Source organism: Drosophila hydei, unplaced genomic scaffold (assembly GCF_003285905.1).
Source record: "Drosophila hydei strain 15085-1641.00,03,60 unplaced genomic scaffold, DhydRS2 tig00000149-arrow-pilon, whole genome shotgun sequence".
NCBI classification, from domain to species: domain Eukaryota; kingdom Metazoa; phylum Arthropoda; class Insecta; order Diptera; family Drosophilidae; genus Drosophila; species Drosophila hydei.
In genome coordinates, this window is record NW_022045678.1 from 1156658 (window position 1) to 1181085 (window position 24428).

The 24428-nt window shown below is 37.4% G+C and overlaps 3 protein-coding genes across 7 annotated transcripts; 2 read left to right on the top strand and 1 right to left on the bottom strand.

The window, feature by feature from the left end:
- Nucleotides 1–11028: 11028 nt before the first annotated feature.
- LOC111602333 lies at nt 11029–11495 on the bottom strand. 2 transcript variants are annotated; one of them, XM_023319337.2, is made up of 2 exons: nt 11440–11495; nt 11029–11374 (listed from the first exon to the last, which is right to left on the bottom strand). In XM_023319337.2, exons 1-2 carry the CDS (start codon nt 11474–11476, stop codon nt 11094–11096), a joined length of 318 nt encoding a protein of 105 aa, XP_023175105.1. In that variant the 5' UTR covers nt 11477–11495; the 3' UTR covers nt 11029–11093. The 2 variants fall into 2 exon arrangements, with proteins under 2 accessions (XP_023175105.1, XP_023175104.1); XM_023319336.2 differs by having other exon boundaries at nt 11437–11495.
- Nucleotides 11496–12206: 711 nt separating this feature from the next.
- On the top strand, nt 12207–17756 carry LOC111602242 (glycerol-3-phosphate dehydrogenase [NAD(+)], cytoplasmic). 2 transcript variants are annotated; one of them, XM_023319232.2, is made up of 7 exons: nt 12207–12479; nt 12583–12760; nt 15100–15306; nt 15372–15744; nt 15800–15953; nt 16024–16116; nt 17330–17756. In XM_023319232.2, exons 1-7 carry the CDS (start codon nt 12436–12438, stop codon nt 17340–17342), a joined length of 1062 nt encoding a protein of 353 aa, XP_023175000.1. In that variant the 5' UTR covers nt 12207–12435; the 3' UTR covers nt 17343–17756. The 2 variants fall into 2 exon arrangements, with proteins under 2 accessions (XP_023175000.1, XP_023174999.1); XM_023319231.2 differs by lacking the exon at nt 17330–17756 and adding an exon at nt 16714–17069.
- A 304-nt stretch (nt 17757–18060) lies between these two features.
- Nucleotides 18061–24348, top strand: LOC111602234 (serine/threonine-protein kinase 11-interacting protein). 3 transcript variants are annotated; one of them, XM_023319216.2, is made up of 11 exons: nt 18061–18299; nt 18403–18643; nt 18779–20512; nt 20575–20695; nt 20754–20889; nt 20948–21080; nt 21145–21324; nt 21762–21827; nt 22128–22799; nt 23266–23730; nt 23801–24348. In XM_023319216.2, the coding sequence occupies exons 2-11, from the start codon at nt 18553–18555 to the stop codon at nt 24262–24264; spliced, it is 4062 nt and encodes a 1353-aa protein (XP_023174984.2). In that variant the 5' UTR covers nt 18061–18299; nt 18403–18552; the 3' UTR covers nt 24265–24348. The 3 variants fall into 3 exon arrangements, with proteins under 3 accessions (XP_023174984.2, XP_023174985.2, XP_023174986.2); XM_023319217.2 differs by having other exon boundaries at nt 18061–18294; XM_023319218.2 differs by lacking the exon at nt 21762–21827 and having other exon boundaries at nt 23801–24347.
- The last annotated feature ends 80 nt before the right edge of the window (nt 24349–24428 follow it).

A 24428-nucleotide genomic window follows, 5' to 3' on the forward strand; every position in this document is an offset into this window, starting at 1 on the left:
CATATACGAAGGTTGGGACAACTATTGCCTTGTAGATGGCGGCCTTGCTGCTGTAAGACAACTTGCTTGAAGCTCTCAGCATCCAGTCGAGGGTTTTTAGCTTGCTTTTGCATTTTGAGGTTACTTGACTTATGTGCGCTTTAAAAGTCAGCCTTCTGTCAAGAGTGATACCAAGGTACTTTACTTTTGAGGCTTTGGGAATAGTGGGCCCCAATGCAACGCTTGGGCAATCTCCTCTTCTAGTGGCGAAGGTAGTATGTACAGACTTTTGTGCATTAATGGTGATACACCACCGTTTTGCCCAGCGTCCGAAAGAGTCCAGATATTTTTGTAGTGAGTCTGAAGCTTCTTGCGCAGATACGTGACGTGATAAGATGGCGGTGTCATCTGCATAGGTCGCTATGAGTACTGCATCTGTACTTCCTATATTTGGCTCGGGAGTTGGCATATCTCCTGTGAATAAAGTATAAAGTGTTGGGCCTAGAACACTACCCTGTGGTACTCCAGCCATAATTGGTCTAGTCAAGGATACTGTTTGCCCCCTTGACACTTGGAAGGTTCTTCCAATAAGGTATGAGGATAGCAACGCGAAAAATGGGGCTGGAAGGGTGGTCCTCACTTTCTGCAGCAGTCCCAGGTGCCAAACTCGATCAAACGCCTGTTTGATGTCTAAAAAGACGGCAGAGCAGTACATCTTTTCTTCAAAGGCTCCAAGGATATGGTGCACAACTCTGTGAACCTGTTCCGGTGTTCCATGCTGTCTCCTGAAGCCAAACTGATGGTTTGGAATGGCCTCCTGGCGTCCCAGATGTGTCAGTACTCGTTCCAGAAATATTCTTTCGAATATTTTGGAGAGTACTGGCAACAGGCTAATTGGTCTGTACGACTCAATTTCTCCCACGGGTTTGCCAGGCTTAGGAATCATCACAATCACGGCGCGCTTCCAGCAGGCTGGAAAGTGCCGGATGCGGAGCATGGCGTTGTACACCATAGTTATGTAGTCTATGGTGGAGTCAGGCAGTGCTCTAAGGACTCTGCCGTTTATTAGATCATATCCAGGGGATTTTTTTGCCTTCACTCTTCTGATGTGTTCAAGAACCTCTTCTTTTGTACATCCAGTTATCTGGTCTTCAGCTGGGAGGGGCGAGAGAACGATGTCTTCTGTTGCTTCGATTTCTGAGGCCTCTGCGGTAATCACCGGCGTGAATTGGTCTTGAAGGTGGTTTGCAAAAGCCTCAGCTTGAGCTTCGTCTCCAATGTGCCAGGAACCAGAAATGCTCCGAATGGGATGACGTCGTATTGGCTGCCGTTTGAGCTTTCTTGTAAATTTCCATAATTGAAACTCTGCGTCAGTGGGCGATTCAGCTCGTACCAGCGCATCGCTGATACACCTCTTTTGAAGCAGGGCGAGAGCAGCTTTAAGATGCCTCGTGGCTTCGTTGTACATGGATTTGGCATCAGGCGTGCGTAATCTTAACCAGCGTCTCCTGGCCCATCTTTTGTGTATTAGTAGGTGTTGGGCCTCCAAGGTGAGGGGGATGTTGTACGGAGACTGTTGTCTTGTTTGGCAAGATGGTGGGGCGGCTTGGTGCGCAGCTTTGACTATTTCTTCCTGCAGTTTGTTTGCTGCGTAGTCCACGTCTTCAGGAGTGTTAAGTTCCATTTCTATGTGCAAAGAGTAATGGAGCTCGCGCCTAAAGACTCCTAAATCTGATCCTGCTGGCAGTAGTTGTTTCCTAATGGGCAAGGGCTGTGGCTGCGCGTGGATTGTGACTATTAGTGGCAGGTGGTCAGAGGATAGGTCCAAGGATTCTTCAATGGTCAATTGCCGGTCACAGATGCCTTTGTAGACAGCGAAGTCGATTGCCGAGGGCCTGTGTCCATTAATTGGGTAACGGGTGGGGGCTCCAGTCGCCAATATGCTGAATTGTAAGTTTTGAATCGCCTCAAATATGACTTCTCCGCGACGATTCGCACTATTGCTTCCCCAAAATGGGTGCCATCCATTCCAGTCGCCGCCGATGAGGGTCTTATTCAACCTTTGGCCTAGAACCTGTTCCATGTGATGATCACACAGACCAGTGTTTGGCGGAAGATAAATTGACGCAACTTCGATCGCTCCAATAGACGTAGGCAGGGTGATGGCTGAGACCTGCATTGTTGCGTTGCAAATTGGCAGTAAAGGTGTATGCGGTATTGTTGCTCGTATGAGGATTGAGGATCCACCAAAGCAGTTTGCTCCTTCACCATGAGCCTGATAGTGTTCGTATCCGAAAATTTGTGTAGTGGGGCACTCATGAGTTTCTGTTATTAACATTATATCTATGTTTTCTTGTGAGAGAAACGCAGCCAGTTCCTGAGTCTTGTTTCTCAGGCCATTGGCGTTCCAGATACCCACACGTAAAGCCATTATTTGTAGGCAAGCTTGGTTATGATGGCCATTAAACTGTTTAGCATGGTTGCTTGTTGGGATTGTACTTCTCGCATCGCTTTGAGCTCGGCATTAATTGCGTCAAACTGACGTTGTTGTTGCTGAAGCATTTCAGTGAACAAAGTGTCACTTGTGGTATTCTTATTTGACGGTCCACCTCTAGCGGCCTGTGCGTAAGAAACACCACTAATAGGCGTTGCAAAGCTCGTGGCTTGGGTAATGCTCCGGGGCCTTGTAATTTCGGAAGCAGTACTCGGACCCGTAGACGGTGTTTGTGTGGGACTCCTTTTTTGTGCTGGGGATTGCAATTTGCGCAACCGCTTGTATACTTGGCAGCCCTTATAGTTGGCTGGGTGCTGTAACTCACAGTGCACACAAGTTGGTGCCTGGTCCTTTTCGCGGGTGCAGTCTTTGGATGCGTGTTTCCCGGCGCAACGCACACATCTGGGAGCTTTGTGGCAGTAGCGTTGTGTGTGTCCAAATTCTTGACAGCGATGGCATTGTGTCAGGTCGTTGTATCTTCTTGGCAGTTCCACTGTGCAGCGTTGCCTGCAGACAACTCGAATGTCCAAAATTTCTTTGTTGTTGGGGGCCTGAGCCACGTCAACAAAAAATATATTTAGCGGTGTTTTGTCCATACGGCTCAGTGGGTTGTGCACATTTGTAATTGTGTGGCCTTTGGTTTCCAATTCCTTTTTAATTAGTGTTGTATCAGTGCTGGAGTGAAGCCCTTTGAACACGACTCTATATGGTTTGTCCTCCTTAAGCTGGTAGCAGTGGAACTCCAATTCCAGCTTAGTAAAGTGGTCTATAACTCTGCGATAGTCCTCACTGCATTGGGTTAATACACCTATGTTATTCTTCTTTGGCTTAATTACGTATGATTTAGCATCAATTACTTTATCTATTATCTGTTGAAGTAGGGCCACAGACTTGATGTTTGGACACCATATGGGGGGCGGACGAGGTTTCGGAGTAGTTTGCTGGTCGGTCAATACTGGGGCTTCTGGAGCTACAGGTGATTCGCTGTAGTCTTCATCTTCTTCTACGAGCAGTGAAAATCGATTTTCTGATATTAATGCTGCATTGCTGGTGCTTGGTTCGTCGAAGATGAGCCTTTTCTTGATGGTTTTTGGTGAATTTGGCTGTTTACGTTTCGTGTTTTTGTTGTTAGTGATGCCTTGCACGGAGGCGATATCTATTTTTGAGTTTATTGGCATGATGGAGGCTTGCCTATTTGCCATCACAACGTTAAGCTGGGCTTGCATTTCTGCATTTACCTTTACAGCTGTAGCGAGGTTATTGACATTAGATGTCATCGCGGATTGTGCTTTTGAGTGCAGGCGCACTCGCGCCAAGCGACGAAATTTCGTAAATTGCAATTAAAGCAATTGAGTTACGCGGAAGCAAGCGATAAGAAAACGCTGCGTGTGCGGTTTTTGTTGCTGTTGCGTTGAAGAATGCACCGCAAAGTTCTATTTTTAGAACTCTGCAGCAGTAGAGCTTAAGCGAAGGCTGTTCGAATTCACGTCTTTACAGGTCGAACGACTGATCGCGATTGACTGAGCTTTCTGCTATGTTTCTCATACATGCTTAGCGCTCTTGAAGAGTCTCTTAACTTTAACATAACATTCGAAAAATGAGTAAGACTTGTCTAAGCATACAGTCTAAGCCCTGTGCTAGGCTTTCCATATTCCTTAACAGCTACTCAGCAGAACAGCTACTATACAGAAAGTCAGCATACTCTTAACATAAAGCTAAGTTATACGTCATTTTAGCCTGATTATCTAAATCATCCATAGACCCCTTCTATACTCTTATCATCTTCGCTTTGTCCCGCTTCTTTTGCGCCATTCAATTTGACTGCTGTCTGTGTATATAATTTTCAATTTCATAAATTTTCTGCTGCTCTCTTATGGCAATTTTCATTTGGTCTTCGTCTTTTTTTACGCTGTTTAGAAATCGTGGAAAATGAAAAAATAACTTTGCCGCAGGTCAAGCGCCAGAACGTATGCTGCATGTTTTGTCTTTGTTACCTTACACACATTTGTTGCTTTAATGTTTCAGTTAGTTATATGTATACACACAGACACACACACACATATATATATATATATATATATATAAAGGAGTGCGTGTAACACATATAGCATATAGATATAGACTGGTGCCCAGCTTTGCTTTTGAGTTATGCCAAATGCTAAAATGCTTTTTAATTGATTTTGCCAGCGCGAACATTGTAAAATGTATCAAAATGTTACCACAACTAAAAAAAAAAAGTAATAATTTGCAAAGACAGACGAAAAAAGAAATATTTAGATAAACAATAATAGTTGGAAATAGTATGTAAGTCGCAACAGCTGTTGGCTCCATCAAAAATATATATGCAAACTAATTATTATGTATACAAAACCAAAAAACAAAACCAAATATTTAAATAAATTTAAATATAATACAAGCATAAAACTTTTCCTAATTTTTTCATTTGTGGGAAGCTGAAAATGTGGTCGAAAAGGGAGTTTGATTCATGCCACTGATATTGACACAAATTTCTATCATTTCTAGCAAATAATCTAATCTAATATATATATATATATGATTGAAATCAATAACATTTACCTGATAATGAGATGAAATATACATATGAGAAGAATATATATATATATAGATATATATATATATTTCAATTTTCAAATAATATTTTAGTTTATGTATTTATTTTTAAAATATTTTTTTTTAAAGAAGAACCAAGCAGACTTGCAGAACACGTTCCAATTGGTAAGTTTGATCTTAAGTTTTTTAGCATTAAAATTGTGAAAGTATCTGTGAGACTATTACTTGTTCTTTACTCATTACATCTTTATAATATATATTATGTATTAGATATTTAGATATCTTCCAATAAGCAGTTGCAGTTGCATTAAAGGTTTTTTGGACATGGTCTAGAGTATGGAAACTGAGCACATGTATTTGTTGTTTGTGGCACAACAGACTTATGTAAATTAATTTAAAAGATATTTTAGCTTGACAAGTATATAGTAAACAATCTATTGCATTCGACAAACATTCGACAAGAGCATGTCGAACATGTGACTTGATGCATTTGGGAAGGCTGAATTTCCGCGTGACTCGATCCTAAAAAGATATCTGCTGATTGCTTTGATATGAATAGGCATATGTGCATATCTATTAAATTTGAGATAAGATAAGCAATACAAGCCAGGCTTTATATCTGTATTATTCATGTCGATTGTAGTATATACTTCAAGCTCTTTTCTTTTGAAAGGCAGACAGAAAAACCAATATATTTTCTATCGGTAGTATGCAACTACAAACTACAATTTTTCAAACTGCAAAAATTAGCTTCTGTTAAAGGGAAAATAGATGTCAACACCTTTTGACTATGATTTGTTGACCGCAGAAATAGCATAGAAAGTATTAATTTAATTTGCTAAAAGATTCACTTATTTGTAGACAATTGCTGCAGTTCCTTAAGAAAAATTAAATCAGATCTTGTTCTAATATAAAAATGAAATTTGATTTTCTCTTTGCTCACTTATACCAACTACTGCAGTTCTCAATAGATGAGATGTCTAATGAGAAGCTTAAATAGCCTATTTAGCCAAGTGAACAAAATAAGTTTCTGGCTTGTTAGTCAAGTTTGAAAATAAAAGGCTAATACTTTATAACTATACCATACTCATTAATAAATAAAAAGAAAATTGAATAAATAAAAAAATATCAACTGACCTATGAAATTATTCAAAGTGCTCCAATTCAAAGATGCTTTTAATAAGGTCTTTGATCAAGCTATTTAATTTGAGTGATATATAAATATATATATAGTGAGTAAATAACGTACTTTGACTTTAAATCCGCATATTTTATTTCCATTTTTATATATTTCAACTCCTTTAAGGTAAATATAACTCAGTTATTTGCTCCATCAATGTGCGCTTAGAAATATTCTCTGCCCGCTTTACGCTGTCTACTTTGCTTGTTGCCTGTCGGCGCCTGTCCTTGCCTAATGCACTGAAAAAAAAGTTACCAAAAAAGAAACATGCAAATTTCACTGGCACTAAACAAATAACAAACGCAGCCAAAGTAAATTGTGTTAATGGAAGTAGCACAAAAAAATAAAAAATAAAATACAAAAAAGGCAATTAAAACAATTAAGTGACGCCTTCTTTGGGCCACACTATTTACCAAGTTAAAAAAAAAAAATATAATGGGAAAGGAAACCAAAAAATGATGGCATTAAAAAAGTGCCAAAAACATTTCATTTGCTGGCCAAGCGAGCAACACAAATGCGAATATAAAATGTAAATCATAAAAAATATGAATATATATATATGTATATATCTATATATGTATATCTATGTGTATATATATCTTTATAAAATCCGCAATTTGTATGCTGTCGCATATTTTGCGTAATGCATAAGCATTGTCCAAAGGCCGTGAAAATGGGGCGTCGCTGGGCAGCTGTCATAAATACTTGGAGCGAATGTCTTTCAATGCTTTGATAAAGGACATATGCGGCTCTATTATTGATGCCTGCTGCTGTCATCAAAGGACGTGCCATTGTTTGAAGCGAGCGTCTTGATGTGAAAGGTAAGACATTTGCTTATTTTACATACACACACACCAAGGGAGAGAGAACGGCAAATGCCTTTGGGACACATAGTGTAGCTGTTGTCCAGAATGGAACCGCACAGACCGCTCGCTGGACATGTTGCATATATACCCTTTTGGCTAGAACTTACGTTGTCTTTCATTTCTTTTCACACTTTTTACTTGGCCATGGGCAATACATCTTGCACCACAAAACACAAAATCGTCTTAAGTATTTTGTGTGGTTTAAATAAAATAAAAATAATAAAAACCATTTCTCTCTCTCTTTCTCTGTCTCTCTCACTGGCTCACTCTGTGTGTGTGTCTGTGTGTAAAGGGATAAGCGCCGTACATCCGCTTAACGTTGTATATTTTCTTCGCTTAGTCTTGTCTTGGCATTCAATTTGGGTCTCGTTTTGCGTAAATGATTTTATTTCATTCTTTTTGTGGCTGGCTGTAAAATTTTGATATACTATTATTCTATACCCTCAGAAGATCCAATGTCCGTCATTGTTTTTTATGAACACACAACATATTACACAACAATCCAATAGATGGCCGCAGCCCACCAATCAGCCCACTCCCGCTCACACAGCATCATCATCATCATCATCAGCCGCATGACATGGCCAAAAAGGTGGCAACTGCTCTGCATATATTGGACATGGCTGTAGCAAAACCCACGGCCATCTAATAGCTATGTGAATTCGGCCACTTGTTGTCCTACACATGTGGGCGTGCGTGTGTGGGCGAAAGGATTGATGTGCGCCACATGGTAATTTGGGCCTGTGCATAGAAATTGCGCATACGCCTAGTGAGGCGTAGGCAAGTTCAGTATCTGAATGATTTAAAAACAGTTTTTTGAGCTAACTCAAGTTTCAGCAGCCTAAAGCAAGGACTTTGTTCAGCATAGCTGCGGGTATTGATAATAAATTAACAATAAACTAGGAAAGAAAAGAAATTATATTAGAAATTTATCTAATCAACTTAGATACAAATCTGATCGATCTCAGCCAATAAATTAAAAGGTAACAAGATTATGACTAAAATAAATTTTCAATAAATAAAATTACATTCTTCACATGAGTTTATTTTTCAAATAGAATTAGACAAAACTGATGAGCTGAGGGCTAAATTTTGTTGCGGAATATTAATTGGATTTGCTATGATACTAAGACAAATAAGAATGCTCGAGTCGAGAGTGCCTGACTAGGAGATACCCTGAGCCCGGTGCCAAGCTCCGCTTATTAACTTAATTTCTCTTGAATAAAAATTGCAGAGCATACTTTTAATAGTTATAGTTCTAGTGAAATGGAATGGAATTTTTCTTTTTTGTGAATTGGGAAATTATTAAAAATTGGACATATTAATATTTTGTATACTAACTAAGCGAGCTTAGTTTGCTAATTCGATCCTTAACTAATGACTAATAAGCCAAAGCCAAACATAAATCTTATGATCATTGATATGAAATTAGGTTGAGTTATCGATTACTTATATGAGTCATCCTACCTTACAAGAATATATACAAAAATTTAACATTTCAAGTCTCTAGCTTTTGTACTTTATGATATATATATCAAGATATATTTGTTTCTATATATATACTTTTTGGGTCGTATTAGTGGGTATTTTGAAATAAAATATTAAAGGTAAAAGTATTTATGACATATTTTAAGTGTCGAGCTATTGTAGTAAGTGCAGACAAATAAACGCACAGACACAGATGTGTCTCACTATATTCTGAATTTTCATTCCAAAGTTTTAAGAGTTTTAACTTTGATTATTTACACATTTTTATAAATTTATTATAAATAAATGTAAAACTTGTTATACTTCACTTAGTAAATATATCTTAATTGATATTTATAGTTGCATCGAGATAAATGGTAAATTGTATATAAAACATATTTTATGGCTCTTACGTTAACTAACTGCAATTATATGGTTTTCGCTATGCAAAATGAATAATTTTATGCCTGCAATTGACACTGAAATGGCTGAAATAGAGCTTGATAAATAAATACAGAAATAGCAATATAGTAGATATTATTTTCTTAACGTCTTGCTTTCGTTTTTATATTCATTTTTATTTTATTTTATATGATCTTTATCTGAATTCAAAAGAAAAACTTTTAAAAATTATTATCTGAAATATAAATATAATTATAAAATGAATAAAAAATGAAGAATTAATTTCATTTATTTTTAATATATTTTTATTTTTATATTTTATATTTATATATATAAAATTGTTTAATTTTAAGTTTTCCATATTTTATTTTTGATTTTTTAATTATGCAGGAATTTATTCAACAAATTTAAATTAATATAATAACTCTGTATAGCGTGCTACTCTATGCCTCCCTTTGCGCTTCTCAACGCAGCTTGTATAAAAACAATTTATCTGATCTGAAGTTTCTATGAAAATTTCATAGACTCTAGCGATATACGTATCTATTCAGCGAATTCTGTTGTAGTTGTAGTAGTTGTAAAAGTAATCACTTGTTGATGAGAATGCACCTCATTTACGTATTTCAACGGAATGTACTTTAAAATTAATATTTAGCTATAGAGATACTTAGATATTATTGCACCTATATACATTTCTTATGACCTATAATTATAAATACATATTGAAGTGCCAGAGATTATAAATAAAAGGTGCAAGAGTTTTTGGACATTTGTTCAGCTGTTTAATGTGCCTGGACAGCACTTAATCGTCGTTGCGATGCTGCAGAAAATCACATTGCGAGCTGCTGCTGTTGGTAGCATTGGAAACAAGCCAATCCGCACGCTATACCAGAAACAGAACCAGAAGCAGAACCAGAGAGTAGACAGAAGACCCGGACACGGACACGGACACAGACACGGACTCAGACACAGACGCAAAGCAGGAGCAAGTCAGGCCACGAGCATAACGTGCAACTTTCCAGCTTTCGCCGCAATCAATTTTACGGGTGCACAACAACAACAGCAGCAGGAAACGGAATTAGAGCAACCCCGAGCATAGAAAGCAACCCAACCGAAAACCCAAACCCAAAACCAACTCGATGCGACACGATTCACCCACCCACACACACACACACACACACACACTCACACAGCCATAGATGAAGGGCCAAACAGCGTTAGACACGCAACCGAACAGCGCTCAGCACGTGGTCCAGCTCACATGAAGGTATTAACGCGTAACAACATCGCTGCATGATTAACCTTCTGCATTGGGATGTATGCCCGTCAGACCATTGACGCCCATTGCCAATGTGGGCGTGGCAGCGGTTAGCCATGACTCTGGCATAGCTTTTGCCATGTTCTAGTCGAAGGCTTGATGTGCTGCAGCTATGACTGTGCTCTGGCAACAGTTACAAGAGCTAATCGCCCGACAACTCCTGCAACAACAACTCTAGCGAAATCAATTGAAAGCAAAACTCAAGAACTCACTGAATTTTATAAAAATAGTATTATTCAATAAACATAATTTGAATTTGATGAAAGATTGACGAGACTGCAGAGCAATTTGTTTAAATTTTGGATCTAAATTCAAAGTAGTAGAGTATGAATAGGGCGCTTTACAAATCTTTCCCTATCCGATCTACTGCAAACTTTTGTTTCTCATACCAAATTCTAATCAAGTTAAGCTTAAGATTTCATTACAAATTTATCACCTGGCCGTACTGTGCGATTCTCATAATTGGGCAAAACTTTAAGTCGGTTAGCTTGATCTCTCTCTCTCTCCTCCTCTTATCCTTTCACTGTCTCTGTCTCTCTCTCTCTCTCTCTCTCTTTCTCTCTCTCTCCCTCTCTCTCTCGCTTTTCATCTGTTTCTCTGTCTTCCTCTCTCTTCTTTTCTTTCTCTCTCTTCCTCTATCTCTCTCTCTCCCTCTCTTTCTATTATTATTATTATTTTTTTTTTCATTATATTTCCCATAAATCGTGCCAGTTTCACCCATCTTTTACTATATCAGAATTACATTTTAAAATATTACTCAAACATTTGCCTTTATTAAGTCAGGTATGCGGCATGCATTCAGCTATAAACATTCATTTATGCATTACCAAATTCAGTGTTCATATACGAAGACTTAATGAAAATTTTATTTTCAATTCCATTGGGAACGAAACCAAATAGTCTCGGAATAGATAAAATGCCGGAATAGACCGAATCACGAATATGTGTCACAGTATCGTGAACAGTTCCAGTCGCGTCACCAAAAGCTTTAGCTGTTTGCGATAGTGCCCTTTGGACAGCTTTTCCAATGTCAAAGTCAGGGCATGCGGTTCCCAGGCAGGGTGTTCCGTTGGTTGGGTAGAGTAGTGAAAGGAGAGCTATGGAATTTAATACATTACTTATCAGTCCATTTAGCTAGAACTGCAAGATTGCCACATACTACCAACTATCAGCCATATTTGAAGCGTTCCAATATTCATGGTGTACACTGTCGTATCGCTAATATTATTAATAATAATAAGTCAGGAATACAATTTTTTAGTTAGTTATAGTGTGTCCGATTGATTAAGATGCGACTAAAAGTATTTACCACAGTTCAAAGTCATGCGAACTTTATGTACAAATATAATACAAATAATACAAATGTAAATTTGAGTTACGCGCGCACTGTTAACAGCTGTAGCAGCTAACAGCAATAATGTTTAACAGTTTATTTGAGCATAACAGAGAAAGGGAGTAAGTAATGCAAATTGAACAATTTTAGTTGCATTTCTATTACAAATTGTTTAAATATTATTTTAATATAATTTAATATATCTTTATTTTTTTATTACAAATATTTACATATTAACTTTCTCTTTTTGAAATACAAAATAAATCTTTCCAATAATAAATCTTTAAAATGAAACAAGAACACACCGAAGAGATCAGAAAACGTCTAAAAATATTATTATTCACTTTTAATTATATATATTTATGTATTTGCTTCTATGAAACAAAAAATATATAAATCATTTACGGCAGTTTACCCCAACAACAATTGAGAAATATATAAAATTAAAACATCCGTACGTAAATAAATAATTAGTTAACGATTCAATTAATTTCAACATTTAAAGAAATTTAAATATTGGCTTTGACTATGTCAATACTGTAAATCATTCGATTTAACGTTGCACGCTATCGTCGTGCAATCAATAGTATGTTATCGATAGTCTATCGGTGCATAGTCTTGCAAATACGCGTTTACTAAATAGTATTTATTAAACGTGCCGTGGTTTCGACGTGTCAGTTCGTAGTAAATAATTCGCAAGTGCTAGTCGCCAGTTCAATAGAGTCTGACACGCGTACAAATCAATCACCGAAGTAATATACACTTTGCCATACAACAACAACAACAGCGACTACAACAACAAATACAATAACTAATAACAGCAGCATGGCGGAAAAAGTAAATGTTTGCATTGTTGGCTCCGGCAACTGGTGAGTGCAGTAACAATAGAAACAACAACAACAATAACAATAACAAACTTGCAAATTATATAATGCTTGCATATTGCAACTTGGCCTTTTAAACCTTGTTCAGGGGTTCGGCCATAGCAAAAATCGTGGGCGCCAATGCATCCGCATTGCCGGAGTTTGAGGAGCGCGTCACAATGTTCGTCTACGAGGAGATGATTGATGGCAAGAAGTTAACGGAAATTATCAATGAAACTCACGAGAATGTTAAATACTTGAAGGGCCACAAACTCCCACCAAATGTGGTAAGTAAACAGAAGAATAAATAATGTAGAAAAAAAACAAAACAAAATAATTAGTATCCATTACGTTGAGTTGCTAATTGAAAATCGTAAATAACAAGTTTTCACTTATGTAATATGCGCATTAGTATTAGTTGAATTATTAACAACTGCAGCTGCCCCTTACATAAAAGACGCCGCTGCCTTGATCTTGGCCGTGTCGTCGTGCAGCCAAATTATCTAATCAGACGAACGAGCGGGCGAAACATGCATACATATGTAGCTATTTTTACAACCCATCAACCGTTACTCGCTCTCTCTCTCTCTCTCTCTCTCTCTCTCTCTTGTGTTTTTTTTTTTTTGGCCACCGCTGCACTTTTGTTTCAGGGCCAACACATCAACAAAAGTTTCACCTTGCTCTGACGTCTGCACATTAAATAAAAACCTTCTCCTCCTGCCATGCTGGCAATGCCAGCTCAGCGGCTGTCTTTGACGTAGGTCAAGGCCGGCTTGCACTCGCTCGCGCACTTTTATACTCCCTCGCTCTCTCTTAATTACACTCTCTTAACTGTTGAGTGTAAAAATAATTGTACATGTCCCAATCGATTGCAACTTTAACATTTACATAGTTCAATGGCTCTTGCGTTATGTATTTATATAAATTTTTTTCAATATAAAAGCATATATATATTTGTTTCTAAATATGAGCTTATTTATAAATATAATTTGCACAGCTGAATTGATAAGCTTCGCGCACAGCACTTAACTGTTTGTGTTTGCTGATTATAGATAAGCCTCAATGTTTACAGGTCATGTTAAACACGCTATTTGAGTTGTCTAGATAAAGTTCGCACCAAATACTATATATGTGTGTTATGTAGCTCAAATGCTTAACAATGTGGAATTTTCCAAACATTAATTTAAAATTTCGACTAGAACAACTGGCGCTGCAGAATTGATAAAAATCAAATCAGAAAACTAAATTGTTTCTATGTCTGTTCCTTTTGTTTTTTTTTATATATATATACATATAATTGAATGTCACACATACCTGTACATATATATAAATATATATTCACGCACATGTAAATTTGTATAGCTGTGAGTTTTGGCAATCTTTCAATAGTGAAAGCAAGCCAAAAATACAAAAACAATTTGGAAAAATAAATGCTATATATATAGTAGGCGTATATATAGTTTATAAACAAATCAGCATGGGCCAATGTCAAAAATGCAGCCAATTCGCAAAGTATTCATCAAATTAAGTGTCTAGCGAGTCAAAGAATATAGAAAACTATTTCATTTTTAGTTACCTGATAAGCGATACAAAACTAGTACAACGAATTTTATTTGACTCGCTTTGTGCGTCGAGTCTAACGGAAATTTATATTGAGTTTTCTGATAAGCATTTATTTATTCTATGTTTATAGCTGCAATAAAGTAGCATTAATATGTGCCATTCATATAAGAAAACAAGTTGGTTAATATAAACAGATATACATTATATGTATATATATATATATCTTAGGCAAGATAATATACTAAACAAGTAAAGATTTCGATGGACTTTCAACTGAAATATATATAAAAAAAAGTAACCAAATGTTTTTGATAAGTCAAATTTAGTTGTTGGAACTAAAATTAGTTTTCTTATACATTTTGAAAGTGTTGCTTAAAAGGAAGTTCCTAATATTAAATTTAATGTTTATTCTGTTAAATCTTGAATTTAAATATTATAATTTTTCTTATATTGATTATTTCATTTTTGTTTTAAGAATTAGCACAATTTAGCAAAAAAAAAAAAACAATTTATATATATTTAAATTTTTACAAGCAAACAAGACGTTAATAATAAATTTAGTTCCAGTATATTTTTTGCAGATGCATTTTGTGAAAAGCCATTTTTACTACTAAATATAAAAAGCTTAGTTTATGCATTTTTAACTTATTTAATTTGAAATGCAAATAGCTTGCAAAACATATATATATATATATATGTATATATATGTATTATAAAGCATCGTTATCCAAAGCAGCGCCTGAACTTTATACTATTTATGAACTGTTCATAAGTAATCGTTATGTAAGACTTGCAAACCAGTTTTGAATCACAAAACGGCAAACTGATCAATAGCGAATCGATTCAGCAAGCTGGTGACCAGAGTCTAGATGTGAGACAAGCCTCTAAAGTAGGTATACACGTGCGTATGCCATGATTTCCATAGTGATATGAAACGTATTTCAAAAAAAGATTTCACAGTTTCCTTCATTCAACCTTGAGCTTATCAGAAGTAACTTTGCTTGCTTATAAAAACATTATTGTTCATACACAGAAACTTATTTATTTACTCTGTAATTTTCAGGTGGCTGTGCCCGATCTGGTTGAGGCTGCCAAGAATGCCGATATACTAATTTTCGTAGTACCCCATCAGTTCATACCAAATTTCTGCAAGCAGTTGCTGGGCAAAATCAAGCCAAATGCCATTGCCATATCCCTGATCAAGGGCTTCGATAAGGCTGAGGGCGGTGGCATTGATCTTATTTCCCACATAATCACCCGCCACTTGAAGGTAAGCTCACATACATGTATACTGAGTGAGAAGGTGACATTTACCCTATCTATCCCACTGTTCAGATACCATGCGCTGTGCTAATGGGCGCTAATCTGGCCAACGAGGTGGCCGAGGGCAACTTTTGCGAGACGACAATCGGCTGCACTGACAAAAAGTACGGCAAGGTGCTGCGTGATCTCTTCCAGGCCAATCACTTCCGCGTCGTGGTCGTCGAGGATGCCGATGCCGTTGAGGTCTGCGGTGCTTTGAAGAACATTGTCGCCTGTGGCGCTGGCTTCGTGGATGGCCTTAAGCTGGGCGACAACACCAAGGCAGCGGTCATTCGTCTAGGTCTTATGGAAATGATACGTTTCGTCGACGTCTTCTACCCAGGCAGCAAGCTCTCCACTTTCTTTGAGAGCTGCGGTGTGGCGGATCTCATTACGACGTGTTATGGTAAGTCACTAAATTTTTAGAGTGAGTTTCCTCTTACGCCCATATATTTCTATAGGTGGTCGCAATCGTCGTGTCTCCGAGGCTTTTGTCACATCGGGCAAAACAATTGAGGAGCTCGAGAAGGAAATGCTCAATGGCCAGAAATTGCAGGGTCCGCCCACTGCCGAGGAAGTTAACTATATGTTGAAAAACAAAGGCTTGGAGGATAAGTACGCTCTGGAAGCTAAACAGGATTCAGATGAACAATATTTAACTAAATTCAATTTCAATCTCTTGCAGATTCCCACTGTTCACAGCCATACATAAAATTTGCACAAATCAACTTAAGCCTAAAGATTTAATTGATTGCATACGCAATCATCCAGAGCATATGTAAGTGTTGAGTTGCTTTTTGTTTTGCTTTTTGCACAGCTGCACATGAAACCTTTAAAGAGTTCCTCCCGTAACTCCCTTCCTCTGCCTTTTTATCCAACAAATACACACAACTTTATGAATTTATGATTTTTTTTCTATTGTATTTAATTTGCTAATTGAGATTGCTATCCTACCTGTAACTCCTGTTTTTTAGTTTACTTTTATTTCTTAGCTTATGCTTTTTATATACTTTATATTCTTTATTTAGTTATATAACTTTATGCACTTAAACTATTAGCATGTTTTGTTGATCTTTTGATTTAATCTAAGTTAACATTAAAGAAGACCTACAACGACAAAAACTGATAAATAAAAATCAAAATTCAAAATTTCCAATTAGTCAAATATTTCAAATAAGTTTTTAATATATTCTTCTACAAATATCATTCATTCCCAATTCCCATTCATAGTAGCTCACCCATAGCTTAACCCTACATAGATCCCTAACAAACTTCCATTTCGTATACATTTTTACAAATTCAATTAAACTTTTATGTTTCATCAACAACAAACAAATTTGTTTTCTTCTCTTCTTTTTTATATGATTTCTCATAGGGATACGTTCATCATGCCGTCGCCAAAACTCTAAACTGTGTTAAACACCAAAAATTTAACAACAAAACAAAGTTTATAAAGAGAGAAAAGAAAATCGATTGTAAATACTATTTGTTTATAGCTCCAAGTCAATTCATACTCACACACACACGCACTTGCTACCAATATACACGCATATATATAAAGACATATATATTGTAGGTATTCGCAAAACGCTTCCTTCGCCTAATTTCAAACACACATTTCTATATCTTTTATATTTACGATTATATTTGTGTTCATAAGAAAAAAGTCAGTGTCATATTTGTTAAACCATAATGAATTTTGTTAAAGCATTAATAAAGTATTTAAATATTTTTTGTACATATCAAAAAAAAAACAAAAACAAAGCATAATTAGGAAAAATATTTTTTAATAAAACATTTAAAAATAAAAACAATAATTGGCAGCTACAAATCGGCAGAGAGCAGTACGTATCAAAATTTGATATATTATTAATTAAATTTTACGTTTGTTTTAATTCACGTTTGTATTTGAATGCAATTTTGAAATGTTTTCGTTCATCAATTTGCCGAGCACTTCTATAAATAATGGCGTTTTGTTTTCTATTCCGCAGGCAAACTTTGTAAAATAGTAATTACAAATTTTTAAACGTTTTTATGCACCAAAAAAACTAAAGCAAATAAAATGCAAATCAAGAGTAAATAGCTAATTTTTCAGCACACGTTTAAGAATCCACAGAAGCAACTCAGTTAACTATTTCTACCCAGCCAACGACAAGAATGTGTATAGGTTGTTAATTTAATGTTAAATATATTAAATATCCAACGCATATCCAGCGAACCACAGAGAAACGAACAAACAAACCAATCTTGAAGTCTGCCTTTTCTTTTAACTTAGTTAATAAAAATATAATTGAAAGTAGCGAGAAATGTGCGCATGTACCTAAAAGACAATTGTAAATACCAACATTGAATTTTACGATTACAAATACAAAAACAACAAAGGCGTAATAAATGGGAGAGTAATGGTTTAATTTAAAACAGCAAACGGAAATAATTGCATTAGTAAATCCTAGTGATATTATTAAATTGAATGGCGTAGCGATAAATTATAAAAGTAAAATAAAAATATGTTAAAAAGGAAAAATTAAAAATATATGAGTTTGTTTGGGGCATCATTTGCACATTTAAAAATACTTTTGCTGGCGCCTTGGGTTTAGGGTAAGTATAAAATAATCGATATTTACACCGATTGCTCATTAACAAGCAGCTGTTCTGTTGACGCTATACAACACTTAAATTACAACCCTGTGTTTACGTTTCTTGCTGACTGTCAATTTTTAGCAATAACAAAAGTTTTTTCATTGCCAGTGGAATATTTTTTCTCATAAACAGGATAAACGACCAATAGAAATGTAAAACTGTTTGTTATATCGCTAAAAATTAAATTAGTTTATACAAATATGCGTCGAACATGTAGGACTTTGCGTTTTATGTGAACTGGACAATGGCGTCGTAATTGACTTTTGTTGTTCTCAGACAGATTGTACCCAAATCGTAAACATCGAAATAGAACTAGGTGAAGTACGTGGAATGCGAAGTGCAAATTATTTTTGTGTCTGCGTGAATGAATGGCTGCGTATGTATGTGTGTGTTTATTAATATATTGTTTGCATTCTTTTTTCAGTTGATAAACGGAAAAAGCTGCAACGCATAAAGCTGATTCACTAAGACGAACAACAAAGCGTAATTGAAACCGCATCGTTAAATTCGTTTGAAATCAGCTGTGGAAGCTCGCGCTAAGTTTGCATATATGGGTTACACTTGGTAGAGAGCAATGGACCCACAAAAGATCACCGAATTGGCCAACTTGCTGCGCAAGAATGGTGACAAAATCCTCAGCTCTGAATTTACCTTGACCTTATCAGGTGAGCAGTGGCAGGCCATGCATGCATTTGGGACATGACTAAACAGAGACCCCACCCTTTCAGTTATTTTGTGCTAAGCTTGATTAGATTATCAGCCAAACCAATTTTCTCACAGACACACCTCTACAATTGCAGGTCCCCTTTTGCGCGCTTTAAATGATTCCTTCACGTTGATCGCGGACAGTGATATTGTCGCTGGCGGTGGACTTGGCACCTTGCAAAAGGAACAGCAAGCCTTCCAAGTGGTGAAGCCCATCAATGCTAAATCGAGCGTTTTTGCCGATTTGCAGCTGCTTCATGATTTCGTGCAGAAGACAACACTGTTGAAGCTCAATTATTTTCCCAGCGAGCATTACTTTGAGGGAGCCATCGACATATGCAAATTTCGAGCCTTGCGTCGTTTGGAGGTGCACAAGATCAACATATGTCAGGTGGTCGGAATTCAAGCATTGCGCGCACAGCTGCAGCAAATAATTTGCATCAAGAGCCTAAACAATGTGGACGATATCATTACGCATTGCGGAGGCGATATGTCGAATGGTTTTGTCTGGAACGAGCTGCAGTCGGCCGACTTTAGCTACAACAATTTGCGCTCTGTGGACACAGCTCTGGAGTTTGCACAGCACTTGCAGCACTTAAATTTGCGCCACAATAAGCTTACCAGCGTGAGGGCCATCAAATGGTTGCCACATCTTAAGACGCTCGATGTGAGCTACAATTGCCTGACTCATTTACCCCAATTCCATGTGGAAGCATGTAAGCGGCTGCAAATGCTTAACATAAGCAACAACTATGTAGAGGAGCTGCTGGATATGACGAAGCTGGATGCGCTAACCAATATGGATCTGTCCGACAATTGTTTGCTGGAGCACACACAGCTGTTGCCGCTGAGCGTTCTTATGACGCTCACTGTACTCAATTTGCAAGGCAATCCTTTGGCCTGCCATCCAAAGCATCGTCTGGCCACAGCCCAGTATTTGCATAAGAATACGGCGACAGTGAAATTTGTGCTAGACTTTGAACCGCTCTCTAAAGCAGAAAAGGCATTAGCCGGCAGCCAGCAAATGCGATTTGCGGGTTCTATGAATCACCGGCTAGTGAGTAGTCATGTATCCATAAATAGTTCACGGGCATCTGTCAATACGCCAGCCTCAAGCGTGGGCTCGCAACGCTCGTTCTCGCTCAAAGGCAAGGATTCCTCATCGGAAGCAGAGCAAACAACGGTTGATATGCAAATCGGCAAGCGACGCCTTAAAACTAAAAAACCGCGTACGGTGGAAATTGCTGAACATGGAGATGAAGTTGCAACAGAAGCCGTTACAACAACAGCATCAGTCGAAGCAGCTGACCTGACACCAGAAAAGCCACAAGAGACAACCGATGGCAGCCACTTGGAAACGAAAAAGCAAATTGAGACGCTGCGTCTTAAATATGGCAACGAGTGGTTGCAGTCAGGTAACGCGGAGCAAATGTTAGGACTAGATACACCACAGCCTAGTGAAGAGGATCGTCATGTGGCACGCCAGCAGTTCAATGAATTTCTGGGCGAGTTTTCGCCTTCAGCACAAGAGTCAGAGCCTACGTTTAACTCCACTCCTGCGAACAGCAGTAATTGGAGTGACACATTTAGTACAACTTTGACACCCATTAAGAAAGAAGCCAGCAACGACACGGACTCCAACAAAACACAGCAAACAATTTACGAATCGTGCAACAACAGCGTCCAGACGGAATACGAGAGCATGAACAGAACGATGTCACAGGAACAACTCACAGAGCCTGAAGCTGAAATGGAGCAAGAGATCGATATTCACAAAGCAGTGCTAAAATGCTATTCAGATGCGACTGCAGAGGAGGAAGAAGAACCAGGTGAAAACCTTTTCAAAAGGAAAAACTCGAACCAGTTTAAACAAAAATTTATAATCTTTTAGTTTCTGAAGAAGAGCCCGACGAAAAGGTGTATATTGTCTACCATGAAAACAAGGCCACCGACCCATTGTTCCTCACAATATCCTCTAACTATGTGCGCGAAAAGGATGCGCTCACCGAACGGTTAGATATTATAAAGCATAAGTTATGTTATGAAATCTTAAATATATTCTATTGGCAGCACCAAGACAAAGTGGAGCATCAAAGTCCTCGAATCATGTGAGCGAATCAAATCGAATACGTTGCGCATCAATTTTGATACAATGCAAAAGGATAAACAGGAGCGTGTTTACTGTGTAGAGAATGCACTGTGTCAGGTATATCGAATACATAACAAACCAAAGCAGATGATTAATAAATTGTTATTTTACTTAGGAACTGGAAAAGAAACTGCGCGACATTCTATCGCAGCGTGATCTCACTGAAATGAATATAACCATCTATAGCTGCGTCAATTGTGGCATTAGGTTTACCAGAGAACGTAAAAACAAGAACTACAAGACAGCGGGTACAACGATTTACAGTGAACTCTACGCTAAGAGCGACTACTAATTCAATCCTTTTTTGCACAGAGCTGCGTTGTCCGGATTGTCGCAGTTTGTTTGTGGCCGAGGTGACTGATGAATGCGGCTCGCTGGACAAGCCCAAAGTCGCTACGGTCGAGCCGAAGCTATCGCCGGCATTAATTGTAGAGGAATCACCTGTCAACACGCCGCCGACTGTGCAGGCGAAAGAGGACGATCAAAGTATTGGCAAGTACTTGGCTAGTTTGCTATTTTATGTAGATCAAATTGTGGAAAACATTTAAAACGGATAAATTGATTCAAAAACATTTAACATGTAGTTTAGTGTAACATTTTCGAACCATTTTCAGTTTTCTAAACGGCTTTTAGTTAAATTTTTTGTGAGCTTAGATTTCGGCTTGTTTATTTTATGACTTAACTATAATTGATATTATATTTTATTGATTATTACTTTTATTTCTTTTTCTTTTTGCATGCTATAAAACACAAACACACATATACACACACACACAAACGTACACCTTAATCACACTGCAATTCGAATGGCAAACTGAGGGTTAATCTAACTTTTGTATATTCTTATGTATTTCTTTGGTACCTTTCGCTCACCCAACTACAACTACAACAACAACTTTAATTGTTACAATACTATTTTAATTATTTAGTGGCCAACAGCAGGCTCATCGCTAATAACACACCCAAGCGTAGGAGTTTGATGCAAACCACAAAAAGTTAATATGCCAATTTATTGTATACGTATTTTATACTTTGTATATCTTTGTTGTTAACAACAATTTGCATTTGGCTTCTTGTTGTCATATGAAGCAGCATTTGGGCATGAAAAAGCGAACAATTAACCAACTAACAAAATTAAATCTATTCCAAATTTTTGCAATCATTGAACGCACCATAAAAAGAAATTGCGCTACATTTCACTTAAGCGAAAGCAAATCAATGCTGCTTCAATTAGAGAGAAACATTATATTCTGTTGTGTGTCAAGCGAAACTAATGTTTCTTAATTGTTCTTCAGGCTCGGCCAATTCACTAAATGAGAGCAGCTCCTGCTCGAAGATAACCAATTCGCAGTGCTCCTTCGATTCGAATCAATCCGTTGTGGGCAGCTCCAATACGGACCGTGATTTGGAGTTTCGTGCCAATGAGAGCGACGTGGACATTATCTCCAATCCGAGCCAATCCAGCATTGAGGTGTTGGATCCCAGCTGTGCCCAGAGTGCCAGTCGCAAAACATCTGAGGAGCGTCGCATATCCCAAATGCCCAATCTGCAAACCATCGACGATGATTTAAGCCAATCCCAGAATTTTATTGAACGCGAACAGACCAGATTAATTTTCGAGACAGACACAGCGGCTGCGACAACCACAATGGACACAACAGCCAAATCTAAAGCATTGGCGCATGTTCAGCTAACGGAGAGCAGTTCATCGGGTTCGGTAACTGATAGCATTTGCACTACCTACGAGCAGCAGGCCAAACAACAGACACCGGACAAGGCGCAAAAGCAACCAACCGAGGACGTCAACATTCTGCAGAACTTGTTGATGGCTGAATCTGGAGGAAGCTCAAGCCACATACACAACAACAACAACAACAACTATAAAGAGGTGGCAGCTGCAAATGGTCATCATGAAAGCAAACATATAAAAACTGCAGAGGATCCACTTTTATCACACATGTTTGGCGGTACGTATAGAACAATATAAAACTATAATAACTTTTATAAATATTTTATTTTAAAAATATATACGAAATAGGAAAAAAAGTACACTTATAACTTATAATTGTTCTCTAAAAAAAGCAGAAAATCTGTTAATTATCTAAATCAATCAAATGTCCTTCAAAAATATTGTGTAGGAAAACCAAGATAGAGTCAATCTATAATCTGCCTTAATTGGTCTTTTGAATATAGATTTAAAAACTAGCTGGGTAGCTATATTGCCAAAGAAAATCTGTTATGAAAGACTAAAATTTCATATATTTTCATCGTTTACCCGTGAGATGGTAAAAATGTGATAATAAACCAGAATAAATCATAATTTATGTTTCCTAATATTATATATTATATAAATATAATTAATATACTCCAGTCTCCAATAGCTAAATAATATCTTAATTTTAAATAATCCTTTATGAATTTAATTCTTTACAGCACTTTTCCAATCAACCACCAAGCTGATGTCGAGCTCGAAAAAGTTAATTGAAACGGAGGCTACTGCCAGCTCAATGCAGCCATATAAATTTAATTATAGCGATTACAGTGACATCGATCATCGCTTGAAGCTCTATTTCTATCAGAGCAAATTCAAGGAGGTGGGCGAACACTTTAAGTGGCTGGCCAAGGGTCGGATATACAATGAGCAAACACAAACGATGCGCGACGGTATATTGGTTATTTCCACCAGCAAGTGTTACCTAATGGAAGCGTATGCAGATCCCCAGGATGATGTGGCCAAGTGGCTGCGCCAGGTGATTTGTGTGACAACGAATCGTATGACACGCATACGACTTTTACCCTGGAAACTGGGCCTGTCTTTCACACTACGGGACTGGGGTGGCTTTGTGCTAATACTGCAGGATACAATGCGAACAGATAATTTGCTATTTTACCTAGCAGGTAAATGGAATAGGCAATCAACTGTATATAGAAATATATTTATTTTCTATCAATTCCTTTGTTTCGCTAGAAAACCCGTTGCCCAAGGAGTGTGAAGTTATCCAGCATCCCTCGAATGAAGTAATTCAGCGTCTCAGTTCACTAGTGGCTGAACCAATTAAGATTTGTGCCATATTGAGCGGTTGCCAGTGGACTAGTGGTCAGGAGGAAGGCCACTTTGAACTTTGCACTCTGATCACAACCGATTCACAGTTGCATATTGCCGGCAATGGCAAATTCAACTGGATGGCATCCAATGAGGAGAGGCAGCCGCCAATCGAACTTTCGCTAACGCAGCAAATGAGCAACTTGGTGGAGGTGGACCGCTTGACGGATATCGAATATAATGTAAATTTCCTGGATGAAACCGAAAACAAAAGCGAAGTTTGGCATTTGCAATTTGAGACCTTGTCCAATGCCGAGCTGTGTTTAAATGCCATTGGCAAATCTTGGGAAGAGCTATTTGGCGTACAATTCAGCTATTCTGGAACGTAGTATTTCTCTATTGATGTGGGACTAACTATTTTGAATATCATATCGAAACAGACAATTTATACATAGCTAACAATTTTTTTATGCAAATATCGAAATTGAAATGTCAGCGTATTTATCCATTTATATATATTTAATGGATAAATTGAGTAGATAGTATATATAAA

Excerpts from the sequence above, each read along its gene's own strand:
- LOC111602333 (XM_023319336.2), bottom strand. The coding sequence starts at position 11,476 with ATGAATATTGGAACGCTTCAAATATGGCTGATAGTTGGTA. Across the intron at positions 11,375-11,436 it reads AATATGGCTGATAGTTGGTA|CTCTCCTTTCACTACTCTAC; the intron begins GTATGTGGCAAT and ends TAAATTCCATAG.
- LOC111602242 (XM_023319231.2), top strand. The coding sequence starts at position 12,436 with ATGGCGGAAAAAGTAAATGTTTGCATTGTTGGCTCCGGCAACTG. Across the intron at positions 12,761-15,099 it reads ACAAACTCCCACCAAATGTG|GTGGCTGTGCCCGATCTGGT; the intron begins GTAAGTAAACAG and ends TGTAATTTTCAG. Across the intron at positions 15,745-15,799 it reads TCTCATTACGACGTGTTATG|GTGGTCGCAATCGTCGTGTC; the intron begins GTAAGTCACTAA and ends ATATTTCTATAG.
- LOC111602234 (XM_023319216.2), top strand. The coding sequence starts at position 18,553 with ATGGACCCACAAAAGATCACCGAATTGGCCAACTTGCTGCGCAAGAAT. Across the intron at positions 20,890-20,947 it reads TAGAGAATGCACTGTGTCAG|GAACTGGAAAAGAAACTGCG; the intron begins GTATATCGAATA and ends TATTTTACTTAG. Across the intron at positions 21,325-21,761 it reads AGAGGACGATCAAAGTATTG|TGGCCAACAGCAGGCTCATC; the intron begins GCAAGTACTTGG and ends TTAATTATTTAG.